The 25,400-nt window shown below is 36.4% G+C and overlaps 1 protein-coding gene across 1 annotated transcript; it reads left to right on the forward strand.

Moving 5' to 3' along the window:
• Nucleotides 1-9,826: 9,826 nt before the first annotated feature.
• Nucleotides 9,827-11,787, forward strand: hand2 (heart and neural crest derivatives expressed 2). The gene is made up of 2 exons (XM_084106741.1): nt 9,827-10,853; nt 11,160-11,787. The coding sequence occupies exons 1-2, from the start codon at nt 10,332-10,334 to the stop codon at nt 11,256-11,258; spliced, it is 621 nt and encodes a 206-aa protein (XP_083962867.1). The 5' UTR covers nt 9,827-10,331; the 3' UTR covers nt 11,259-11,787.
• Nucleotides 11,788-25,400: the final 13,613 nt, after the last annotated feature.

The raw sequence follows: 25,400 nt of genomic DNA on the forward strand, positions 1-25,400 counted from the left end.
TCTTGTTGCAAAAGTGAGTATTTTATGTTCACATTTGTACCATTGTAAATGCTTCACGCTAACCCAGATTTTTGCTTTTATTAAAGAAAAAGAGGGACCATTCGAAATTAACATTATGACAAGTACTGCCATGATAACATGATGATTTTTAGTTTCAGCACTTTCAACACAATGCCTCTCTACTTACTTCCAACTACCAACACCTAAATGGCGCAGAATTCATCACAATACACAATGAAAACAACACTGTCAGTGAGCTAAGGTCCAGTCTGAACCCAGACTTTTCATTCTCACTGCAGAAGAGCTCAAATTTATTACTTGTTATCCTTTCTCCAAATCTCCCTAACACCATTACATAACATGCCCAAGGTAATGTACACACTAATGGGGCAAGTGGTGTAAATCCATCAGTATGCCATAAATTAACGCTAGGCACACTTGTGTGCATGGATTACATTGTTGGGGGGGATAATGGCCGCCAAGAGAGCCCCGCCATGATATACGTTGGTTTTGACGCGAGCGGCACCACTATAAATCGTCCTGGACCACAAACGCAGGGCAAGTAATGCCCAAACAGTCTGGTAAAGATGTCACTGGATGCCTGGGATTTGACTCATATCTAGGTATTTATCTTTTTGGAATTCTCTGGCAGCCCTCTTTGTCTCTCTTTCCTACACATTCACATTGAAAGACACACCCACATTCTCTGGTGAATAAAGACCATGTCGTGTAAACCTAGACACACTTTATTATTGGTGGAGGCATGGATGCACTAAGGAGAAATACTGCAGAGTCAAGAAAAGCTCTCCATCATAGCCGCTGTGACAGTCTACCCTCACCGCATTAATGATGGACTGGATGTTTGGTGTGCCTGGTGTCTGTCCACTAGGGTTTGATATGATGACCGAGCATAGAAGTCTCACAAAGCCTATTGGCTCCACTCAGAGGGAAGGGAAATACAGGCACTGACACACATCCATTGTTTAGTCAAATAAACACTGGAATTGAGTTGCTTTTGTCTTGCCATAACTGCATTAAAAACATGTCTATTAATGAGCTGTGAAAGTGTAATAACAGACTAATTCCTGTTTGTTTTTATTCCACAGTGAAAACAGAGGAGGCGGAAATGGAGAGAAAAGAGCTGGAACAAGAACAATCTGAGAAGACAGCAATGGGAAGACTTTTCCACTGCACTAAAAGAGCAACAAGTGGTTTCCACACTCATTCAAAGGAAAAACAATGGCTTGTTAGCGATGACCCTAATTATACAAGACTTTCAAAACAGTTAACCCTTAATCAGTGCAGTAGGGTTTACGTTTTTGGTGCTTGGGGTCAGATAGACCCCAAACATTTACAGAGCTTCTCAACTATACATTTATGCTGTGTTTTTGTGGATATTTGGTAGTTTTTTTTACCTATTCACTGCACAATTACTTAACTACACCATAAATTGGCTCATGAAAAAAAAAACATTTTTTTAATGAAAAAATCACTTAAATGATGATCTTAATTAAATCTAAATTGTTTTTGGACATTGCTCTATGTGTTAGGGATAGAATACTGCCATCTGCAGGTTTGTGGAAAAACTTTAGGAATTATAGTTAAAGAAACAAAGTGCAATGACCACATATCTCCAGTAGAGGTCCACAGGGACTCTTGATGCTTCAACTTCTCCTCACAACTTTACGATATATATTTTGTGAATATATATTTAAACATTCTAAAATACATTAAAAATCTGTATTTTAGTTAGAATTTGTTGTTGTTGTCTGATATATTTTGAATTGTCTGCTTTTCCAAATTATTATACATAAATTTGCAGAAACGTTACAAGTCACCACTAAAAGACATGACTAATCACATACTATTTATTTCAGAAAATTATTTATCACAAATGATTTATTTTTTTAGAACAAGAGATGAATTTGAAAAAGTAAATAAAACCAATATAATACAAAACAAAAGAAAAGATTGTGTGTTCTAGTATTGTTCTAGACATTTTTCTGATTTAGGCCAGTTTTGTTGATTTTATTTGCCAATTTCTATAAAAATGCTCTCTGTTGCAGTCACGTGTGTGTGTGTGTGTGTGTGTGTGTGTGTGTGTGTGTGTGTGTGTGTGTGTGTGTGTGTGTGTGTGTGTGTGTCTGTGTGTGTGTGTGTGTGGGTGTATGTGTGTGTGTGTGTGTGTGTGTGCGTGTGTGAGATAGAAAGTTCGTTCCACTTTGTGTTTATGCTCTAAGACCAGACCTTGATTTAAATGTAGAAATTTTCAGATTTAAACTGGATTTATTTTTATTTTTTTGACAAACAAGATGACAAAAAAAAAGTTTTTTATTTTATTTTCCCACTCATTTTCAATGTGGGGTCAATCTGACCCCAAACACCTTAAAAATCAAATCAAGCCCAGATTTTTTGTGTGTGATTTGATTGATTATTTGGGAAAAGTCACAGAGTCTCATGCCCCTGAGATGAAGGTACCAATTTTAAAAATGAAGGAAAATTCCAGTGGGGTCAGCTGAACCCCAAACACTTAAATGATTATTAGGCTGCATAAATTAGGTCATCCCTGAAGTGTCAGCAGAGATTGTGTCAACTAGACTCTCATCGAAGGCCTCATCAACACGACAGCCATCAGCACTGATCCTCAACAAACCCGGTGTGATGACTCTGATCTTAAACCAGATGGAACTGGATAGTATTCTGATTGTTCCAAACCACTCTGACTTCTGACCTATAATGCTGCCTGAATCATAATCATACAGTGTCCGTTCATTGGCCAGGCCTGAGCCTGGTTTCTCCCAAGGTTTTTTTCTCCATTCTGCCACCTGATGGAGTTTTGGTTCCTTGCCACTGTTGCCTTTTTCACCTTTGTTGCCACTGGCTTGCCTTGCTTAGTTGGGGACATTAAATTTAACATTTAATTTAATATTCAACAATAATATTGATCTGCCTGCATTGACACTATTATACAAGAACTGAACTGAGCTGGACGATGACATCACAGTTTAATCCAGAGCGGCTTTATATATATATAAATGTATATATATAATGTATTTAATATATATATATAAAACTAAATTAATAACTTTTTTCAAAAAACAAAAATGAAACATCTGGATTGTGATGCTATTTTCTTCTGGAAACAAACTTTTTTGCATTATTTTTCTGTTATCTCTGTAAAGCTGCTTTGAAACAATCTGTATTATAAAAAGCGCTATAAATAAATGTGACTTGACTTAGTCTAAACATGAACTGTAATATATTCCATTCAAACAGTTTTGCTGTACTTTTTTTTTCCAGCCTCGCAAACACAAGCATTGCCAAATAGGACTCAAAGAAAACTTTATGGAAATCCTAGTGCAAAGTCATACAAATAGACAAATCCAAGCCATAAGGAAAACAAAAGCAGACCTGCGGGCTTAGCAGCCAGCACATAGCAAGCCACGTAAGCACCTGTTAAGGGAACAGCCAATGACAAGTAAGGTAAAAGCCCAGTTTTGCTTGGCACATCGCAGCCATTGCAAAAAGATGAAGTCAATTGGGAAAAGGCCACGCTTTTGCTTGGCAATTCCCATCCATCATCTTACCAAAGAGGGAGCTGGTCTATTGGCATTCAAACATGATGATTAAATAAAAAAATTACAGCAACTTGGCTCCGCAAACATAGTGTCACATTTTGAAAGGTTTTAAACAGCTGCATTAGATAAAGTGATTCATGGCCTCACAATTCCTTTCTGAATGTTTTTATAATAATCAGACATGCAACAGTCCATAGTCTTCTACATGGAATACACCAGCTGTAGTAACAACTACAGAAATGAGCTGATCATCAAACAGTTCCTCTCATCCGTGTGGCATGATTGGATAAGTAGGGCTTTCAGACATGTGTGGCTCAGAGTCCATAAGGATGTGATGCAGAGCAGAGTAATCCACAAGTGTGTGATTGATTGAGGGACACAATAAAACCAAAGCTTGTTAACAGCTAGACAATATTATGGGGGACTGAGAAAGGAGATTCCCTAATGTTGACTTTGTGGGTTTTCATTGTGCTTCTTACTCTTAAAACAAATGTAGCCTAGTTAAAGGGACAGTTTACCCAAAAATAAAAAAATTATGTCATGACATTTTTCAAAAATTCTTCTTTTGTGTTCCACAGAAGAAAGAAAGTCATACAGGATTAGAGAAACATGATAGCCCATTCATTTTTTGGGTGAACTATGCCTTTACATTTTAATGGAGGAACAATGCCACAACCACTTCAGAAAAACCTTATTGTCTTAGAAACTGTGACATAAACTGAGGAAGAGGTCATTTAGAGCATATTGCGTTGTCTACCGAATGGCATAAGATGTCATGTTGTTGTGCATTCGATGTGCACCGCAAGCATGTGCACATATGGCTCTGATTAAAGCCCAGATTCTCTGTTTTTTATTGGATTTGGGATGTATTGTATAAACTGGTTAGTAGTATTGTGTTAGGGCCAAAGAATGTGAATTATGAATCTCATTTGTCTCTGAAATTACTCTGAGCTCCGGAAAAAAAAAAAGGCCGGTCGGTAAAAGCAGAGACTCTGGGGGGTGAAATTGCTTTAGAAGGTGTAGCCGGCCGCATTAGAGAAACATACAGCAGAAGCACCGGAGGGCAGACTGATGATGATGATGATGATGATGATTGGAAAAGTGAGTTTGACTGAAAACAAGCTGTCCTCATTAGTGTAATGATTTTTCACTCTCATTTTATTTGGGTAGAGATTGATCGGTGATAGCACTTAATGTGGTTCCAAATGGACATCAGGAGGAAATGGCTGCATGGCGAGCGAATACAGCATGAACTTCAGTCTGGTGTGTGAACGGATGAGTTGCACGTGTTACAGTTCGTCTGATGCTTGTTTTTCCCACATGTGTCAGGTGTGCTGCTCGTATTACTGTCTGTAGGGCTTCAACATTGACCTCAGTGGTACGAAACGGACAGCAGCCTGATCAAGAGGCACATGGAGATTAACCCTCTATTCAGATTGGCCCTATTTCTCACACATTTCTGCTTTACGTAATCAGAGAGTAACTCAGTAGGGCAAGAAACAATGGAAGGGCTGACCCTATGTATGTGTGTGTGTGTGGTGAAAGGAAGTGAGTGTTGGTGAAGGAGAGGTGAGGAGACTTTGAACCATCAAAAACAGTTCAAGAAGAAAGGGGGGATGAAAACAGAAGTGGGTGGTGATGAAAAGATGAAGAGGAGGGGGGAAAAAAATTCTGTGGTCAGTGGGGAAGTCTGCAAAAACATACGGAAAGAATGAAGATAACTTGGAGACGGATGGAGATAGTGGCATTGGTTCTGATCAGACAGAGAGTCAACCATCACTGGAAACCAGTAAAACCAGCCTATCCGCAAATTGCTTCATAATCATTTGCATTCTGGGAGCTCCAGAGTGTATTATTCAGGCTGGCTCTGAAAGTGAGGATGAGATATTATGTGTTAGGGGGTGAACAGGTGTTATAAGACATGGGCTTCTGAGTGATGATTAGTATAGATACGAATTATTAATGGGTTGGAGAGAAGGAAAAGAGTGACAGGAAAGAGAATGTTTGAAAATTGATTGCAAGAATTCACAGGAGCTACAGCTGCTGACAAAAGTGATTCGTTTAAGCATCCATTGTGCACATGGATGTATCTGAACACAGAATTCATGATTTGGAAATATATCAAAATGTATAACAAACACTGCTACATGTTATATTTGGTGTTATAATAACCCTTCAGCAAGTGTGCACCAGAAACTATTACCTTCAAGTTGTACCTGCTTATCAAATTTCCCTAGATGAGTACCAAATAACTTCAAATATTCTATAACTTATTCATTAAAGTTTATATTTAAATTTCCATTAAAGTTATATCCATATCCAGTTATAATATATTTATTTGAAAAAAAAAAAATAATTGCAATAATTGAATGCATTCACGAATAAATAATATTGGTGTGATCATTGCTTAAGACCTACATAGGCTAAATATAAATAGCTTTTAAATGGAACCTGTTGTTTAAATGCGTTTGTTTTTTTGTTTTTGTTTTTAAAAATACCAATAAAATGAATGGAAACTTGTAAAATTATTATTTCTGATAGCAGGTTTTTTTTTTTTTTTTTTTTTAACACAGAAACTTTCCCATCGTTCTCTCTTTTATATACTTGGTAAAAAAATAAAAAATAAAAATATATTTTTAATGTGTCATTTAGTTTTTAAATATTTAGCTAAATTCAACGTTGCATTGATCATTACCGATTATTTGACTAATAATTAAGGATAACTCAATTAATACCTGTTCGCATTAACAAATATTTTTTATAGTAATAAAAAAAAACTATCTATAGAGAATTAATCACCCTTACACTTTTTTAAAAAATTACAGCTGAATACACGAATACAATAACAACAACTCTTTCCCAAACATGCGCTTTTTAATTACAAATATCAATATCCTCCGTTATGATCAATTAATAATAAGGGGAAATAAGGAAATAAATGTAAGTAGCCTAATTAAATCAATATTCATTTTAGGCTATAACACATATTGTAGCTACCTATTTTAATTATTTTCCCTCTGGAAGGAAAGAAAGAAAGAAAGAAAGAAAGAAAGAAAGAAAGAAAGAAAGAAAGAAAGAAAGAAAGAAAGAAAGAAAGAAAGAAAGAAAGAAAGAAAGAAAGAAAGAAAGGTGCCACCTCAATATGTTTGGAATAACCTGTTTATAATGACTGTGATTCATGAAGGCAGATGAATTGTATTAAAATCTCGTAAATGTCCCCTAAATCTGGCAGTTTGCCTGTTCCATATCAGTTGACATATCAGATGGGCTTAATACTGATATAAATTAAGCTGGGTCGCTTGTTACGGCTTACCTGGCGGCATATTAGTGGAGAGGCAAGGTGGGAAAACATGTCGGTTTTCCGAGACCGTCAATTATCACAACTACAACGACAAAGAGAACAAACGTCTGGCAGAGAAGTTGGTTAACGTGATTTGGGTGGATTTTCCGCCGGTGTGACTGAGCGGCTTTATTTAAAGTCACTGGATTGAGGAAACGTTGAAAATAGCACACGACTCTCTTAATGAGACCTCCAGAGGAAAGAAGGAGACCGGTCACTGGACTGACTGACTGGGGGATGGGAGGGACATTAGGCTTCAACCCACTGCAGGATCAGGTAGGCTATATGTGAATAAGGAAAATGTTCATTTAACAAACCTTAAATTCACAGACTGTCTAGAAAGGATAGCATAATGATAGTTCGGGTTACCTTTAATCACGAAACAACAACAATGAACTTTCAGAAATTAACAGGAAACCTGAAGGCAGAGTTGGAATATAATCATCATATAATATAGGCGATTTTAAAATTTGTATAAATATCCATCAGAAACGCGGACGCTTGCAAAAGGGGACGTTTAAAACGACACTTCGATTTTAAGAATTTCTTCTCCATGGTGACATTTCTAAATTGTATTTATTTTATTTTATTATATATATACATTATAGTGCAGCCAGGCCTTTATTGTTATGAACTGCAGCCAGGCCTTTATTGTTATTTGCTATAAGCATTATTGTTTTATTTTTTCCCCATTCATAATTTACCTTAGTCCTAATGGCATAACAAGCTACATCAATTCGGATCATATAGAGTCTATTAGTTTTGATTCATTCTACGATTATTAAACACTTTTCTCATGCTCAAATATTTGGTTCTGCATAACTTTATTTATTTTTTAAGATTTCAGTTTGAAAGGAGATCAGGAGGAGGAGGAGGAGGGGTCTGTACCAGGAGTCTGACCAAGTGACCTACAGGCTGATTATATGTCATTAACTGGAGACTCGGCCTATTTAAATTACTCCAGAACTTCCATTCAGACAGATGAATTACGCCTGAACCCCACACAACAACACTTAAACACGAATAAATCATGAGCCTTCTTTTGTGAAATTTGTGAAATTTTACACACACACACACACTTATTCCACTCCCTTTTTCTCTCACTCTCCTCTTGCCTTTCCCCTCATCTCTCTCTCTCTCTCTCTCTCTCTCTCATTCACACACACACACACACACACACACACACACACACACACACACACACACAAGAATAGCTATGCCCATAGATATTCACACATTGTTTAGCATAGCTGTTATACTTGGCAACTGGAGGAATACACTGTGAACTGTCCATATAAAACGAGTCAATTCCAAGTCCCCTGAAACGGCTCACATGCAGTCAACACTGATAGGCTAGGCTACTTGCACGGTACAACCAATCCTGTTCAAAATTACCATGTCTTTTGGATTCAGTTCAAAAATTCTACACTCTTCTACACCACATTTCAAAATATGTGTTCAAACATGGATGTCGTGAAAAATGAATGGCCAATTGAGGATTAACAGATCCAGGAAACATAATTCTTGTAAAGTGTTTCGTATACAAACATACGACATAAACATATATTACAGTCAAAATCATTGGCCTGTTCTTGATGATGTCTAAATTTTAATGGCACAAATAATTTTTCGACTACGCCCTCGGTTGGACTTTACATGATGAAACAGTGTTGATAGGCCTATTGATTTATCAAAGATAATACTTTAAAAAAAAAATCTATTATAAGCTGACGATGGCGTGATTATTTTTGTCAGAAATTTCAAATGCAGTCAAAAAGATTAAATGATTTAACAATATTATTTTATGCATTTTGTTACATTTACATTTGTATTATTATTATCATTTTTGTCTACTTGTATGTATATTGCTTGTGCTTTTATTGGTTCGTTAAACATTTTCATGTAAAACACTTTAGTTAATATACGGAAAGGAAAATACATTCAATCAACTTCTAAATGAAAAACATTTCTCGTTTTATATACTGAATGTGTATATAGATTAAATATTTAGATTATGTTTTGAAGTATTTCGAGATATTTCAGCATAATTGGCCTTATACTTAAAAAAAAAAAAAAAAAAAAAAAAAAAAATTACGCTGTGCTTGTGTTTATATGAATCCGTTTGTATTTTTTTTCCCAAAAACGCGTCAAAAAGCAATAGGCTATATATTGTTGAGAAATTTTATTTTATAGACGACCTAAAGTAGTACAAATAATTAGGTCTAAAGATGCATATAGCTACACAGTGGCTATGAGAGAATGAATAATAACCTATACGTTTTAACGTCCGTTTAAATGGCAAATCTGTTGCTCTGCACTTTGCTTTTCCTTCCTTTTTTCAAGAGGCAGTGATAAAACCCACACACACACAAGTTCTGCTCTTAACCAGGTTTTTATTTTAAATACGATCCATCTCTTTGGTTCCTGTAAGCTATTTAAAAAAGAAAAAAAGCTTATTGTACCAATGTTTAATAATACTCAAAAAGCAATTTTATTTAACCTATTTTATTACTACATTAAAGCTTTAAATTAAATGTACAAAAGACTGACGGTATTGTGCAACACACACACACACACACACAAATAGGACTATTTAAATGTATAATAAAAAAATGAAAACAAATTGGCCGAAATGTCATTGTTAGCTTTTGCACATACTACATAGGCCTAGGCCTATATAAAAATAAATATAGCCTATAGCTAATATAAACATGGCATGGCAGTATTTACCAACCACTTTTGTATGTATTTCATAGTTTTCTACATTTTATGTATGCTTTGCAAGGGTTTGTGCAATTTAGGAGCGTAAACACCCTAACGATGCAGTTCATGTCCCTCCTCCTCTTCAACGTTATTGGCTGAGAACAGTTTTGACGACATATATGAACCCAAGCCGCTCTAAAGATGTAGCTGACATGGAGATCAAACGGCGGAATTCGCCTGCTTCTACCGAGTGAATCAGGCTACGAATTGCGGGCACAACATCGACTGGGATTGGATCTTTTTCCATCCAACGCGCATTGATTCCACAACGGGTGTGAAATTCAGAAAAAGGCTGTGAACTCTTCTAAAACAATAATAACCATTAGCAATGGAACTTTTTCGTGATGGATATCTGCAGTGGAAAATATAAGCGTGAGTAAATGATTTTTCAGTAATAACTCGACTGCAGTTAGCCCACACCCGAAGCCTGTTTTGTGTATCCGTTAATGATCTGCTATATTTTCTGCGATATCTTTGTTATGGACAAATAAGTAGGACTGTATTTTTTTACATTCTGTCTGAAAGCAACAAATAAATACTTTTTATGGGGAGACAGCCAGTGTTTAAATCATCAAGTCAAAGTACGCACAATCTGAGAGCCAAAGCGAACTCCGTCTGTGGTTCGCCGTAGGGTACACAAATCTGTCGCCATGAGTTTAGTTGGAGGGTTTCCCCACCACCCGGTGATGCATCATGACGGCTATTCCTTCGCTGCTGCAGCTGCTGCCAGTCGCTGTCATGAAGAACCCCCCTATTTTCATGGGTGGCTTATCAGCCATCCGGAGATGTCTCCTCCAGACTACACGATGGCACCCTCGTATAGCCCCGAATACTCAACAGGAGCCCCCGGGCTTGACCACTCGCACTACGGAGGAGTACCGGGCGCCGTTGGAATGGAACCCCGACCAGTGAAACGTAGACCCACGGCAAACCGAAAGGAGAGGCGCAGGACTCAGAGCATCAACAGCGCCTTTGCAGAACTCAGGGAATGCATTCCCAACGTGCCCGCGGATACGAAGCTGTCCAAAATCAAAACCCTTCGTTTGGCTACCAGTTATATTGCTTACCTTATGGACATTCTGGACAAAGACGAACAGAACGGGGAAGCAGAGGCCTTCAAGGCGGAATTCAAAAAGACAGACGGCAAAGAAGAAAGGCGAAAGAAGGAAATGGTAAGATCTCAATAAACTTTAAACTTTAGTTTAAACAAATATTATGTTCTAGACTTATAATTTATTACGCAAATATGTAAGTTAAAAGATAAACAGCTCTGCGATATATTAGACATAAATATAATGGAAACTTGCTTTGACTTTGATATAGGCTACAATCTTCAATATTATTCTGTGCGAAAACGTTCTGTGAACGTTGTTGTTCCTGTGTCTTTGTTGCGTAAAAGCAATTTGCTGTCTTTACCGTATTGATGAAGTTTGGTAATTTGCAATATAAATAATCTCTTTTGTGTTCTTTTTCCACAGAATGACGTTTTGAAAAGTTCAGGGAGCAGCAATGACAAGAAAACTAAAGGGAGAACTGGTTGGCCGCAGCATGTATGGGCATTGGAACTGAAACAATGAGACTAAAGCAAAAGACACGAAATGAGGCCCTCTGAACTCATTTTAGTTGTTCTCTCACTTTATTTAATGGAATATTTATGTGCAATTTACCGCTACGGACAGTGGATATTTGAGGAAAGACCATTCCATTTTAGAAGGAGGATACTCTCTTGGTAAGAAATTGTATGTTGCTGTCTGATATTGGGTTATCATTGTTTGTTTTCGTGTCCCATAGTGAATCAAAATGAGATATCTGCCACTAGGAGTACGTGAAATTCTGTCTTTTTCTGCCTCTCTATCACTTTCAGTATCTATCTCTGTCTCCCTCTCTCTCTTTCTCTCCTTTAAGTATGAGGAAGATTAGTCGATGTTATGATATAGTAAATGTTTTATTTGAAAATGTCATGAAGTGTTATAATGTCATTTTGTGGTCGTACAATGCTGGTGTCTGAAACCACCCAGTGCACTTCCGTCCAGAGACACGAAATTTAAATAATATTGAAGATGTAAACAATGTAATTAATTCAATAAACCACTGTGTTTTTAACGATCTTAGACCTTTTTTTTTTTTTTTTGTATTGAAATGTAATTTAACTTAAAGGTGCCACTTAGTAAATTGCATACTTAATAAGTAGCCAATTCACAGAAGAAAAGTGCTGTTCGTGAACACAGAGTAGGCTATAGAAATTAATGATACGTTTCAGAGCCTAGAGAGGCTGTTGAACGTATTTTCAGTTATACTTACATTAACTTGACAGTCAAATCAAACAGCACTCACGCATACCCGGCAGCTCCTCGAGCACAAACAGAATGATTCTCACAGCCCAAACTGTGTCCCGCTTCGAGACATTTAGGCTTTTTTAAAAAGGTATTCTAGAGTTACAGTTGACAAAGTTGCTGTGGGCTAAGTGTCAGCAATGTGGCTGGTGTGCACAGTTTGCCTTTTGATCTACGTGCACCACTTGGATACGCCAAAAAATATATAGTTAAAAATAATGTTCTTGCTAGCTATCGTCCTAATGTACAGGTAATTCATTTTTACAAGGATGCCTACAATTCGATGTAGATAAACTACTTCAGGTAACAGCACTGTCTGTAGTTTCGTGTTATTACAATATATAGGCCTATATATAAAAAAAGCGATAGCTATTATCATTATTATCTCAAAATTATGCCCATTTCATTTACCTACAATTGTAATACATCTTGCCAGTGTACAAATGAAATTTGATTTAATCATATTATTAAATGGACAGGTTTGTTGAACAGGTGATACGGTTTATGCAGCAGGTGCCAAAAAATAAATATTATATGCTAATTTAATTAATCAAAATGATGATTTGCCTCAATGCATGTGACATATAAAGAATATACTAGTGCTCATGTAATAATAAAAAAATAATAAAAAAATAAATCACAGTAATCTACTGATTAAGGGGAAAATCAAATAGAATCTGAATCCCGAAGTATTGATGTAGCCGTTAAATATAGACAGCCCTTAACAGTATTTTAATAATTCTAACACTGAAACTGCAGGGTCGCTTAGACGCATGAAGTTTAATTCCATAATTGATTGAGTAGACTTACTGGAGCCAGTGGAAAATGTCAAAATGACGTTAAAAACAAAATACGGAGGAGGGCTGGACTTTCGGAGTAACGGCCAGCTCGGATGTGCAATTGATTGATAACCACCACAATTAGCACCACAATTCATTGAACCGAATTTTGGCTCTGATGGCAATAACAAGAGTCAGTAGTATCAGCTGGAATTATGGCGTAATAGGCTACAACATCCGTGATTTATAATAAATTATTCATTCATTCTTTTTTTCTGCAAAGTCTGCAAAGTTTTTATTTATATTTAGAAACAGCCTAAATAAATGTATTTATTTATATAATAATTGTTTATTATTAAAGAGATTTAATAATAAATTCCTCCCCCCCACCCAACATTTTTTCTTTAACGTTATAGTGTTTTGGGGGAGCTATGCTAACGTGAGCTATGCTATTCGGTTCAGGCCTCATTCGTATGATTTTTTTCTTTACGCAAAGGCATGTAATTAAACTGACATCTCCGGGAGAGTAAATCTCTTTAGATAGGAAGACACACAGACAATTTAAGACCCATCCAATTGCTTTAAATTACCGCGTACTTTACATTGTATTGTCTGATTCCACAGGTCCTATATGCGCTAATAATTGTAGATAATTTGTTAAGCATTGTCAAGATGGCGTCTTAGATAAAATTAACCGTCCGTACTCCCTTGATTAAGAATACAGATAATACTGTGACCTCACTCTGACCTGCTTCTGCTGCTGTAACATGAATGGCTCTCCAAATGGAAAAGAACACATATCTTACATTCGACACCATGATTCCTGAAGGCCCAAAGTATAGTCAGGACCCCTTATTTCCTCTGGCACTAAAGCAAACGAAGTCGTCTAATCCTGGAATATAGCCTACAATTTCGTTGGTATACAGAGCTCTTTTATCTCTCACTTCCCCTCACCTCATGTCCCATATGAATAAATACAATTCTAAGCTTACACATTCTGACCAGCAAAAACACTTGAATTTCAGTTGCCCATATGTCTAGTGTTGTTTATTTCAACTTGCTTCGACGATGGCATACTAAGCCACTTATCAGCCTAATAACAAATCAATTTGGTCTCTTACGTGAAATTGTCCAAAACACGTTCTCGAATGATGTCGTATAATATTTTAAAACATGGACCAAACAGCATCTATTTCTTAGTATTACAGACATCTGTAAACCATTAGCTCATAAGGCCCTCCTCCATTTTTTTCTGTCTGTGGCAGTGGCTAGTAGACATGTTGACGTCAGAACAGAGCCATCCTGCGCCTATATGCTAAACGTAATCACTTACGAGGCCTGTGATTCTACCTCAACATAAAGCCTTGCATCAAACCCGTTCAGTGGAAATAACTTATGATAAAGACAATCTAAGTTTTCGAAAAAATATAGTCAATGGTTTGAAGTGCCACAAACACGCCTACAGCATTAAGATATTTGTTTTAGTCTGTTCGTGCTTTAAAAAAAATAGATGTCGCAGTCTTAATCATTTAAAATGAAATTCATGGCTATATGTAGGCCTATTTCATTTGGACACTGCCATATTCTTACATTTTGTGATAAGGCTGGGCTACTGTAGCTCTTTACATGGTTTTCCGAACAGATCTCTTGAAAATAAAAGTTCTTAAAATACTTTTTTCCCCCTGAGTGTAAAGAACATTTTAATGAATCTATTTTGCATCTAAGAATCTATTTTGCACTATAACTTAACCTTTTGTGCAATGTTAAGGTTCCATTTATGTTAAAGGTTCGTGGAACCATATTGCCTAACGCGTAATATCAAATTTTAATATGGGAGATTAGACTGGATCACCTCAGTGTAATTAGATGTAGCATAATTTATATTTTACATTTTGTCCCACATCCTCAATGTGTACCGATATAACGGAGCATTCTAACTTAATTAAGATTTTGCTTGCGTTTCGCCGACATTTGCAACCATTTTGATGGTTGAATCAAGTCTGATATTGACTGAATTAGATAATTAAACACTTTATATTATTTCCAATAACATGATAGTCTAATTAGTTGCCTATAAAATTTAATTCCTCGTTTGTTCTTGAATTAGCGTAGCCTAGGCTAATATAAACATCGACACGGCATTTTATGTTCTTAGGCCTATACACCCTTTTGTCACATGTAGGCCTAGGCCTAAAATTGCAATCTTAATGTATATTTATACGTAAATGTGTAATTTACTACCCAAAAAGTCACTTTCATTTTTGAATCCGAGTGTATTCTCAGTCACTGACCCAAAACGTTTTCCGTGAGTTTATTGAAAGGACAGCAATATCAGTCTGCTAAATTTCCCATACAATACAAATGCGCCAGCGTATCAGGTTATAAACTGTCAGCTGTTTTCCACCCAAAATTAAACAACCAGACAATGTGCCATTTTGAGAGACTGTCCTGTGTCTTGCTGAATGTTGCGCGGAAGAGCAGGCCAGTGCCCGTGGTGCTGTCAGTTGTGACAGTTCCCAGATGGAGGCCGCTACTGTATGCGAGATTGAGTTTCTCACAGAAACAACTCCCTCTTCTTCCAAACCGTCCTCCAAAAGTTCTTCAGGCACTCTTGCGCCCCGACGCCTCAAACATCGGTAACGCGGAAAGAATGAGCGGAGGTTTGAAGGAATAAAGACGCTTCGCTTCATCAGAGTATATGCTTGACGAGAAGAGATGGCTATACATCTGCTTGACGAGCTAGTGGCAGGATCACTGATGGTACTACGGTAAACTGGATTTGCCTTGAATGTGTAAAGTGATTTGTTGGTTTTATTAGCAACTTAAACACAACTTAAACACAACTAAGAGCTTTCTTTTTTGATCATAAGGATCTCTTATCAAGAGCATACTTTTTCGGTCAGTAGAAAATCAGCCATTTGAAATAGTATGGTTTTTGTGCTGTTTTTATTTTTTCTGTTAGTTAGCTACATTACAATTTTACTAGCTATACTTTTACTGGTTTTGCACTCGCCTAATTCTATTGCGGTGCACAACGTTGCGAAAATGAGTTGAAAATTGTTTAGGCTAGGCTACTTACACATTAACCAACTTTTAAAAAAAAAAATATTTATTTTTTAAACTTGGCAGGGGCAGATACCAGTAAATGCGTCTATGGATGGCCCTTAAACAATGATAACGTTTTTTAAATGTTGTAATTACAGAAAATAATTGCCGTTACGCGATTTGCTGTAGCCTATTACTATTGGCAAATATTGCATATTTGATATTTTTATATTTAATAGATCCAGCATTAAACAAAATATGTTTGTAATATAAATATATTGTAAAATGTTATTTAATTTTGACAGTTCAGTTACAAGATCATTTTAAAGAACATCTTACACAACAAAAAGCTGGAGTTGTCCTTGTACACGGTACAGCGAAATTTAGAGTGGCAACTCTCAGAGAGCAAAAATACATTTAGCCTAAATATATAGGCTACACACACACATAAAACATTTAAATAAACATAATAAATGTATGTAGGTTATTGCACATTAAAAATGGCCTAATTTGCACTTTAAAATGTAGGCAATGCCATTGAAGACATATTGTATGAGGTAGTGTTGCATGTATTGTATGCTCTTCAAGGTTTAAACGTAGCCTAATTTAAGACTATAAAATAGAATTTAAATATAAACTGTTACATAGGCCCACAAAATATTCAATATTCAATATTTATAAAAATATTCAAATCAGCTAAAAAAAAAATGCCTACGTTACTCGTGCTGAACAGCCTGGCATCACAGCTCAGCAATGAGTACAACGACTCCTTCAGAAACATTTCAGAAAAAGCGTATATACTGCATAAAAAGCGTCACGTATCCTATTGAGCCTGTGAGAGGAGAGGAAGACCTCCCAAGTGGTCAGGGCATGCGTGTCATTTCAAGCGAGTCCTCTAACACTCCATTTATCCCTGCGAGCATGAGGCGACTGCTCTGTTTTGTCGGTGATAAACATTTAAAACCTTTAAACGAGAGCATAAATCCAGATGGGGGAAAAAAACACATGAAAAGGCTACATTTTCAGAAACCGACCTAATAAATACGGAAATGCGCTTCGGATAGATCAACAGGCGACGTTCATTTCGTAAATAATCGTTTATTAGGATAAATTTATATGTTAAAATTGAGCAAGCATTAAATATGCAAATGAATTCGGGTGCAGTCTTCGAGAAAGTATGCACGGCCTTTAAAAAATAAATAATGCCCTCTAGAAATGCTTATCAAACATTTTACATGATGTTCAGTGATACACAATATAAGGGTAATTCTAATAAATAACACGTAGCCTATGTGCCTATAGATGTTGTGGAGATGTAATTATTCGTATAATATGCAGTGTAGGGATGCTGTAATGGGAAATGTTAGTACTGTTAAAGATTCATTTACGGACATCGTGGTTGTTAATTTCATTGCGCTCCAACGGTGAAAATGTAGGCTAAGTTCATCTATAGATGCACTGTTGGTTGTGTGAGGAGATGGCGATCAAATCATTAACGGTAGGCCTTATATTACCATCTATTAAGCCTAATAGTAATGTTTTTTCAGCTAAACGTCCAGGATTGACATTCCCTGACCCTCACCAAATTCGCGCTTTCTTTATCCCATTTATTTAAATGGAACTCATAGGAGTGGTAGTGCAATACATCTTCAGTGAATAATAAACAGACTTCGTTCATCACAGACACAAATTACTCACAGTGTTAACCTTTTAAACTGACCAAATTAAACAAACTGAATACAGGTCTATTCAAATCATTGGCCTATAGCTGGAATAGACTCTCCTCGCTTAATACTTAAGCTCGTAGGCTATCTTATCCTAATGTTGAGATTGTATCTACATCAAAACTTTCGACCTTATTTCAGTAATTGCACAATCTGTTGCCATTGCTATTTACTTTTAAACAGCCTATTGACAATGTGAATGTGATTTTTGATTGTAATTCTATATTAAAAATGTGGACAGAGCGAAGAAGATATTACAAAATAGCATCTATGACCTTGAACTTGGTTTTGCAATTTTGTGAGTTTGTTGATGGAACCAACCGTTCACTATAAACCTGTGGCCTGTTGACGTTTCAATCGATTCAAGCATGCATGTCAAATGTTAACTTGTATTTTTATAATAATAAAATGGTGTAACATATGGTCTCCGCAAATATTGGATACCAGTTTTAACAGTTTTTATTTCAAAATTACCCTTGAAAATTGCTTTTGGTTACAACATAAACGTCTATTTTCAGTATGGCCAATCGTTGACATTTAGAAAACAAAATCTACCGTCGAGCACAAAGAGAAACATTCATAGACGCCAGTCAGAAGACACCTACATTATTGCCCAGGGGCCCCGAGATGCAGCTGATGGTCTATAAAGATATCTTAATCTCCCTCTGATACTTTCATGGTTCTAGCCATCTAACTATCGAAGGGGGAAATAGCGAAGTGACTTTCAAAGAAATCACACGAATGCAGGCAGATGCAGCAATGGGCTATTGGACTTTTTAAAATGAACAAATCAAATGAATTACCTTGTGTGTCCTTTATTAAATCCAGTGTGCAATGTGCAAAATGCAAGCACAGAATTATGGTCGTATTTCACTGACTGACTGGTGGTATTTAGTCGTCTTTTTTGTAAAATGTTGTTGCTCGCAAATTTGAAATGTTCCTGCTCATGTAATAACATTGGAAAATGATTTGAAATGACGAAACTCACAAAAAAAATCATGTCGTCAGGCATTGTAGAGTCTGAAAATGCATTCATGAATTATCTCACACACGGAGATTGATGGGCCAAGAGCTAAAACCAGCATTCTAGCATTATCACTTGGTTAGCCAATTCTCAGACCTCTTTACGTATCTGCAATATCCGGTCAGTTTTCCAGTCATGAAAACATCTATTACTTTGCACTCCACAGACCTTGCATATGCAATAATAGACTGTAAAAATAACCTTATGTGGCACGTGGTAAAATACAAACGTTCAGTCACTGCTTGTGGCTATACATTGAAGTATGGAGTTGAGAGTATGGTGCGGTGTCCAACTAAAACGTGCTATACGACTTTTGGAAAGAGTGGCTTCTAAGTAAAGACAGCAAACTCATGTATCAATAATGAAGAGCAGATCAGTGAGTAACCATGGAAACAGTGGTACCATGGCAACCCCAGGTTCTCCTGTCACTCAGGGGCCCCTCAAGCCAGTATATCCGGGGATAGGTTCCTCTCCCATCCATCATTGGCAGTAATGGAGAGTTTCTGGAGCAGTCTGTGGCTGACTGTGTTAAACCACAGCGATGACAGCTATCTGCTCTCCAGCTCTGAGCTATACCCTTCCTTCTCTTTACATTTACTATCACATTTATATTTCTTTCTTTCCGTTTCTCTCTCACGTCTCATCAGGCATTCTCATTTACAAAGGGTACCCTCTGTTTTTTACACCGCAAAGCCTACATGGATCACATTGGATATAGCCTACATTTTCAGTTTGTGTTCCCCTTCACATTCAGAGCGTTCCCGGATTGTTTTTCTATGGAACAAACATAAGATGTCTATATGGCATATATGGTCTCTCTTTTAAGCCTAATGAACACGTCACTATCATATAGCCTACAGCACTTTTTAATGCAGGCCTAGTTTATTGAGAAAAAAGTTTTTTTTTAAAAGACAAAACTCCAACTTTTTATTTTATAAAAAACAAGTTCTTAATAAACCTTCTAGATTTACATCGAGAATGCTTTCTATAACTGCACGATACATTTTCTTTAAGCAATCAATATATTATAATATCAGTTCTTTCTTTTTTCATTGGGGCTAATAGATTTTTTTGCATTGGCTATGTTAAAAATATATGCAATTTTCATGGCCGGAAAATGTTTAATGTAAAATGTTCAGTGTAACTGATTTTTTGCAGAACGATACATTTCTTTAGCACAAGCACTGCTTCGTTTGCAATGCTTCATTTTCACAAATAGCCTACATTGGCGGGTCGAGGTGCAAGCTTCAATGAATAGGAGACCAAGGGCCAATGATAAGGATACGAGTTCGACATTCACCGTGTTGCCATACTGCGGGGTGCATATCTGGAAGCTGCGCTTTTGGGACATTCGCCAAATCCATATTTTCATCAGCATGCAAAGCTCAGATCATTTCCCGTTAAACATATTCAGTTCCTCTGAATTTAATTTATATGGCTGTCAATCATGCCTTTTCTTTGACTGTACCAAAATCAGTGTGTTTCATTTATTTATCTCTTTATTATTTTGTTCATTACTTTGTCCATCATTTTTTATTCTCTTTTTTATTTAACTGCAGTTATGTAACATTACTATACTCACTGGTAAAATTAAAAGAATAGCCTACTGATTTTAAAGTCACATTTTATCGACCTACTGGACTGCAATTATACTACAGGCCTACATATTTATGTGTCTACGTAATTTATTTATTGTGTTATGTTTCTTTACTCGCTTATCTTTTCATTTCAATTTATTTTATTTTATTGTGTGTTATTGTTGTTTTGTACACTGTAAGCTTCTTCTTTCACCAAGACAAATTCCTTGTTTGTGTAAACATATTTGGCAATAAATCTCATTCTGATTCTGATATTAAGTTTCTGTGTGATTTTGAGTTTGTCCTGCAAATGATTGCATTGGTCTCCTTACGATGCACTTAGCACTAGTCTCTTGCGCCAGAGAATTTTCGGGTTCTGTTTGATGGTGCTTTGGGAAACAGCCCCAATTCTAACCATTAAAAAAAAAAAAAATATGATTGAAAATTTGCCTATATAAAAGAGCCGGGCACGGGACACTTTTGTGTCTTTCACACCTATAATTCATTCATGCATTTTTTAAATGGCCGGAATATTAAAAGAAAGAAAATGTTAAAAGAAGTAGGCTAAATGTTTAGTAACATTCCAATTTTCGTAATGAGCAATTAATTATTTTTACAAAAAAAATAATAGCTGTAAACCTTTCAATCAAATAGGAAAACACTTCAAGATAAAACAAATAAAAATAAAAATAAAAACTTTCTCCGCCAACAAATAAACTATTCTAGTCAAGAGGGCTTGAATAATGAAATTGAAATGTTTTCAATCCTGCATGTAGCTTTCTTGATCCAAACATTTAGACCTCATTATAGAAGGTAAAACATAAACGATACGGCGCATTTAAATGTTTCATACCTTATTTTTTTTGTCATGGCTGAATAAGCTGTAGCCTACCTATACTATAGCCTAAAAACACTATTTAAAAAAAAATAATTACACCCACTATCAAGTGCAACTAAATTGTTTGCCGTTTTCTCATTGCTTATCCCACTCACGTACAATTATTGATTTAGGAAGTGGGTGGCAGATTGATTTGGGCCTGTAGTGGCCCCATGTTTATTGGGCACACAAGTCCACAGGTCTGAGGGTATTAGGACATCTCACGGGTGGCCAGGCCACTGTGATACACCACACCCCACTGCTTTCATTGCTTGCCGCAGAATGGTTTTGATCATAGTCAAAGGAAAACGTAACACCTTGATTCAGTGTGAGAGTGGTCATGTTGCTGGCACAATTTTAGGACACAGCCGCAAAAACAAATAAATAAATAAATTCTGACGCAGGGTCAACTTCAATGTCTATGGGGATCTTATTAGCCTATTTACATGCTTTTAAGGTGAATTCGGTAATCCCTAACTGTGATGGCAACGCAAATAGATTTAAGGAGCATCCTCTGCGTGCGTGGTAACCTAGACATTCATAACTCACGGGGTTCCCTAAAATGTACTTAACGAGAACGCGCGAACAGTGCAACAAGAGTCACTGTTTGTTTATGACATGCTGAAATGTAAAGTCATTAGTATAATAATAGTATAATATAATAGTAGCGTTTTTACAACGCTTTGCGTCATGTAGACGCAATATTTACTTGTTACTTGCTTGTTATTTACCTGGAGGGAAAGGTATAGGCTAAACATATTTTCTTAAATATTCAACTTATTTTCTTCCAAAACACTTGATTGTTTTGTGCAGAACAATATATTGCCCTACTTTTACACAGTCAAAGTTACTCCATTCATCTGAATGCCATTTGCGATTTCTCAGATTTAGGTCGAGGTGCGATCCTGCGAAGCCCTGAGACTGGCAATGGCAAGGAAGCATTGTAAAGCACTTTGTTTGAATGGTCTTCTGCTCAGGGTAGGCCTACTTTATGTATTTAATTATTAGCCTATTTTTATTATATTTTATGCATTAGGCTATTTAACAGGCTATCATTTAAAATCATTTATTAAATAAAAGCAAATATTGTGCATTATACACAATAATAGCCTATAATAAAACACTCGTGAGTAACGTAGGCTAGAGGGTGAATTCAGGTTGATTGGGACACTTTTTTGCCATTGTGATGACTGTGGAAACGTGTCCCAAACCTGAATTCACACTATATGAAAAATATAAAAGTCACTGTATACATTAGGGAACTATGTGTAATTTTGCTTTTGCCCTGCAGGTTATTCTCCTTGCAATGTAGCCTACTTCGATTAGGCTATTCGTTGATCTTTCGTTTTTACAATCTGCATGGGGTTTAGATGTTTTTGGAAAAATAAAATGTATTTACAAATACCATTCGATCATAATAATGCTATGAAGACGACTAAATATTGTTTTAATGCAGGCAACAGTATGCGGTCTCAGTGGGCTAGTAAATTGTGAGACTAGATTAATAAAATGTTGAATATTAATAATAATAAAAATCACTGCGGACTAGTAGCTTTTTAATAAGAAGGGAGGACTAAAAACAAAAAAAAAAAAAAAAAAAAAAAAAAAAAAAAAACACATCAACTGCATAGCCTAGGCTATACTGCAATGGTCAGAAGCGCTGTTTCAGTCAGTGATTCAGCGGGAGCTTTAAAATGATTACTGTTATGACACTGATCTCAGAGCGATTAGAGCACAAACCTTGTGTGATTAGAGCTGTCAAATAGCCACTACTGAAACTGTCACTGTTCACAATCACTAGCAGTTGAACAGCATCGTCAATTTTCCTTCCACAACAAAGATCAATTAAGGTTACACGGTCACCATGCTCATGGTGGAAAATAGTGCTCTGTTCTGCAGAACATTATTACTTTAACACTTTATTGGAGAATGAAGGCAATATGCTAAATACACAGTTATCCACATCCATGCGGTCACAGTAACGAAACTGAATGAATCTCATAAGTGCTTACATTTTGTGGAAATATAGGCTATCAACTGTTGCCTGAAAACACTGCACATCGACGTGTAACCAGACATGTCTTTAGAAGAAAAAAACGTGTATTTTATTGGCTACAGTCTCCAAAAGTAAAATATAGGCCACATGTCATTATATTTCTATAGTAAAAAAAAAAAAAAAATCATATTGTAGGCCTATACAATATGAATAACAGGCCGCATACATATTTCTAAACCACTGATTAAGGATTTGTGTATAATAAATGAGAGTCTTTTTATCCATAGCTGTTGGTGATCCAGATCTTTTGGAAAATAGTATAAGAACATAGGTTAAGAGCGCCATCTTGTGGTTGTTGCGTGTTATAGGCTAGTGCAAGTTCATTGGGTTTCGTCTAAGCACAAAGTAGGCCCTAGAACGTAAATAAACTTATAAGGTATGCCTACAGAACGTTTTTCAAAACTTCATTATGTAATGCAAATGCGTTCGTAAATTAAGCTAGGCCTAAATTATTTTTAGCAATATTTATTTGCTAACCCACCCCACATTCATGATATTTACCATTAGCAATTGCTGTAGTAGGCTAACATCAAAGACTATTGAATTAAAACATGCAATCTTTTGTTCCAAAAGCCATCATCAGGTTCTGTGATTTGTACATCCTGCACTCTTAAAAATAAATGTTCTTTATTGGCATCTATGAAGAACCTTTAACATCCATCTTTCCATAGCTTTACAGTGGTCAAAGTCTTCACTTAAGACGCAGCCAACATACATCCGGTTCTCATTACAGCAAATATAAAGGCAAGCATTCAACAACACATATGAATGATCCATTTTCTTTTCATTTATTTTTTCTACATTAAAATGCAGGTATTGTAATTTATTTATTTCCTGAGTGGAATAGACACAACAGCTGTGCAATTCGCTCTAAACCGTCTGGTATTCTACAACAAAAAAAAATTTCAAGGATCGAGAATGCCATGGCATTACAAAAGGAGTGAAGAAGATGCGACAAATTGACACCTTGCAGAACCATTTTTGGGAGGGCAACGAGTGCGAAGTCTGTAATTACACGATCTGGCCGCTAGAGCGCAGCGGAGATCTGGTTTCAGTGGTTTGCTAAAGATCTGGTAGGGAAGGGCTTGACGTGAAGGATTGTTTCTGAATATTTATAATTCATGAGCTAAGCTTAGTCTGTTGGCAAGTGCAAACCTCTGTCCTCTTGGTCAGGAGTCCTCTGGCAACGTGTAGACTAGGCTACCTAATTAATATTCAGTATGCTACTCCAGCATTTATCATTGGGACGTTAGGCAAGGTCAGCTTTGCGAAATTAACATTCATTAGCTCAGACTCGATCGCCATTGTAGGCTTTAGTAATTTCGCAAGAGGGCGCCAAGTTAATTTTACAGGTAGGCACACCGGATACGGTCAGAGGCGTCATTGTAGCTGCTATTTTGAACCATCTATTTATATATGCACATGACTAACAGCGCCAGCGTGGTAGACTGATATAGGCTACAGTTGCTTTTTTTTGTTCGATGTAAGTTAACAATGTAACGATTAGATAACTGACTAAATAACGGGACTGGACATTTTCTTTTAATCGAGCTAATTGTTACAGGCACAGCCTCTTTGGGACGAAAATCTTCTTTGTAATTCCATGCAAGAACTTCCGAGCCTTTTCTCTAAGTGAGAAAATCCAACCGCACAAGGAAATGGTTTGGTGGAAATCAGTGAGAGGAAAATGCGAAATATAAAGAAATGATTAAATAATTAAACTGGCTCTCAGCGCTACAATAAAGAATGTTTATCAAGTTTCATTCCGTTTTACCTAAATTTTACAGACAGGGGCTCTAAAGGGGATAGGCCCTAGCAGCACAAATAAGCTCCGTTAGGGGGCAGTATTTGAAATGTAATGGTTTAAAAAGGGTGCATTTGTGATATTGTATTTGCCTAATGCAAAACAATTTAACCTGAAGTTTTGGCCATTTACTGTCTTTAATTTGTGTAGCCTTATCTGAAAAGCACTGTGTTCATTTGATGTTTAATAGAACAGTCCACACTTAAAATAATGCAATCCTTGAAATTTTATGATTTTGAAAAATGATACAATGATTAAGTGACATTAACTATTTAAGGCTAGATGACATCAGAGTCAGAATGAGCTTTATTGCAAAGTAGGGTAGGATGGGGGAAGATGTCCCCTATGTGGATTTACTTTGTAACATATTTAGATAACGTTTAGCATGTGCAGGATGCTGATGCATCAGCCAATCAGCCAATGTGTTATTGAAATAAATAGAAACATTCACTAACTTATTTGTTATAGCAGAAAATGTCAAATTTTAAAAGAGGGGTAAG

Source organism: Abramis brama (assembly GCF_963993115.1).
Source record: "Abramis brama genome assembly, chromosome: 2".
NCBI lineage: Eukaryota > Metazoa > Chordata > Actinopteri > Cypriniformes > Leuciscidae > Abramis > Abramis brama.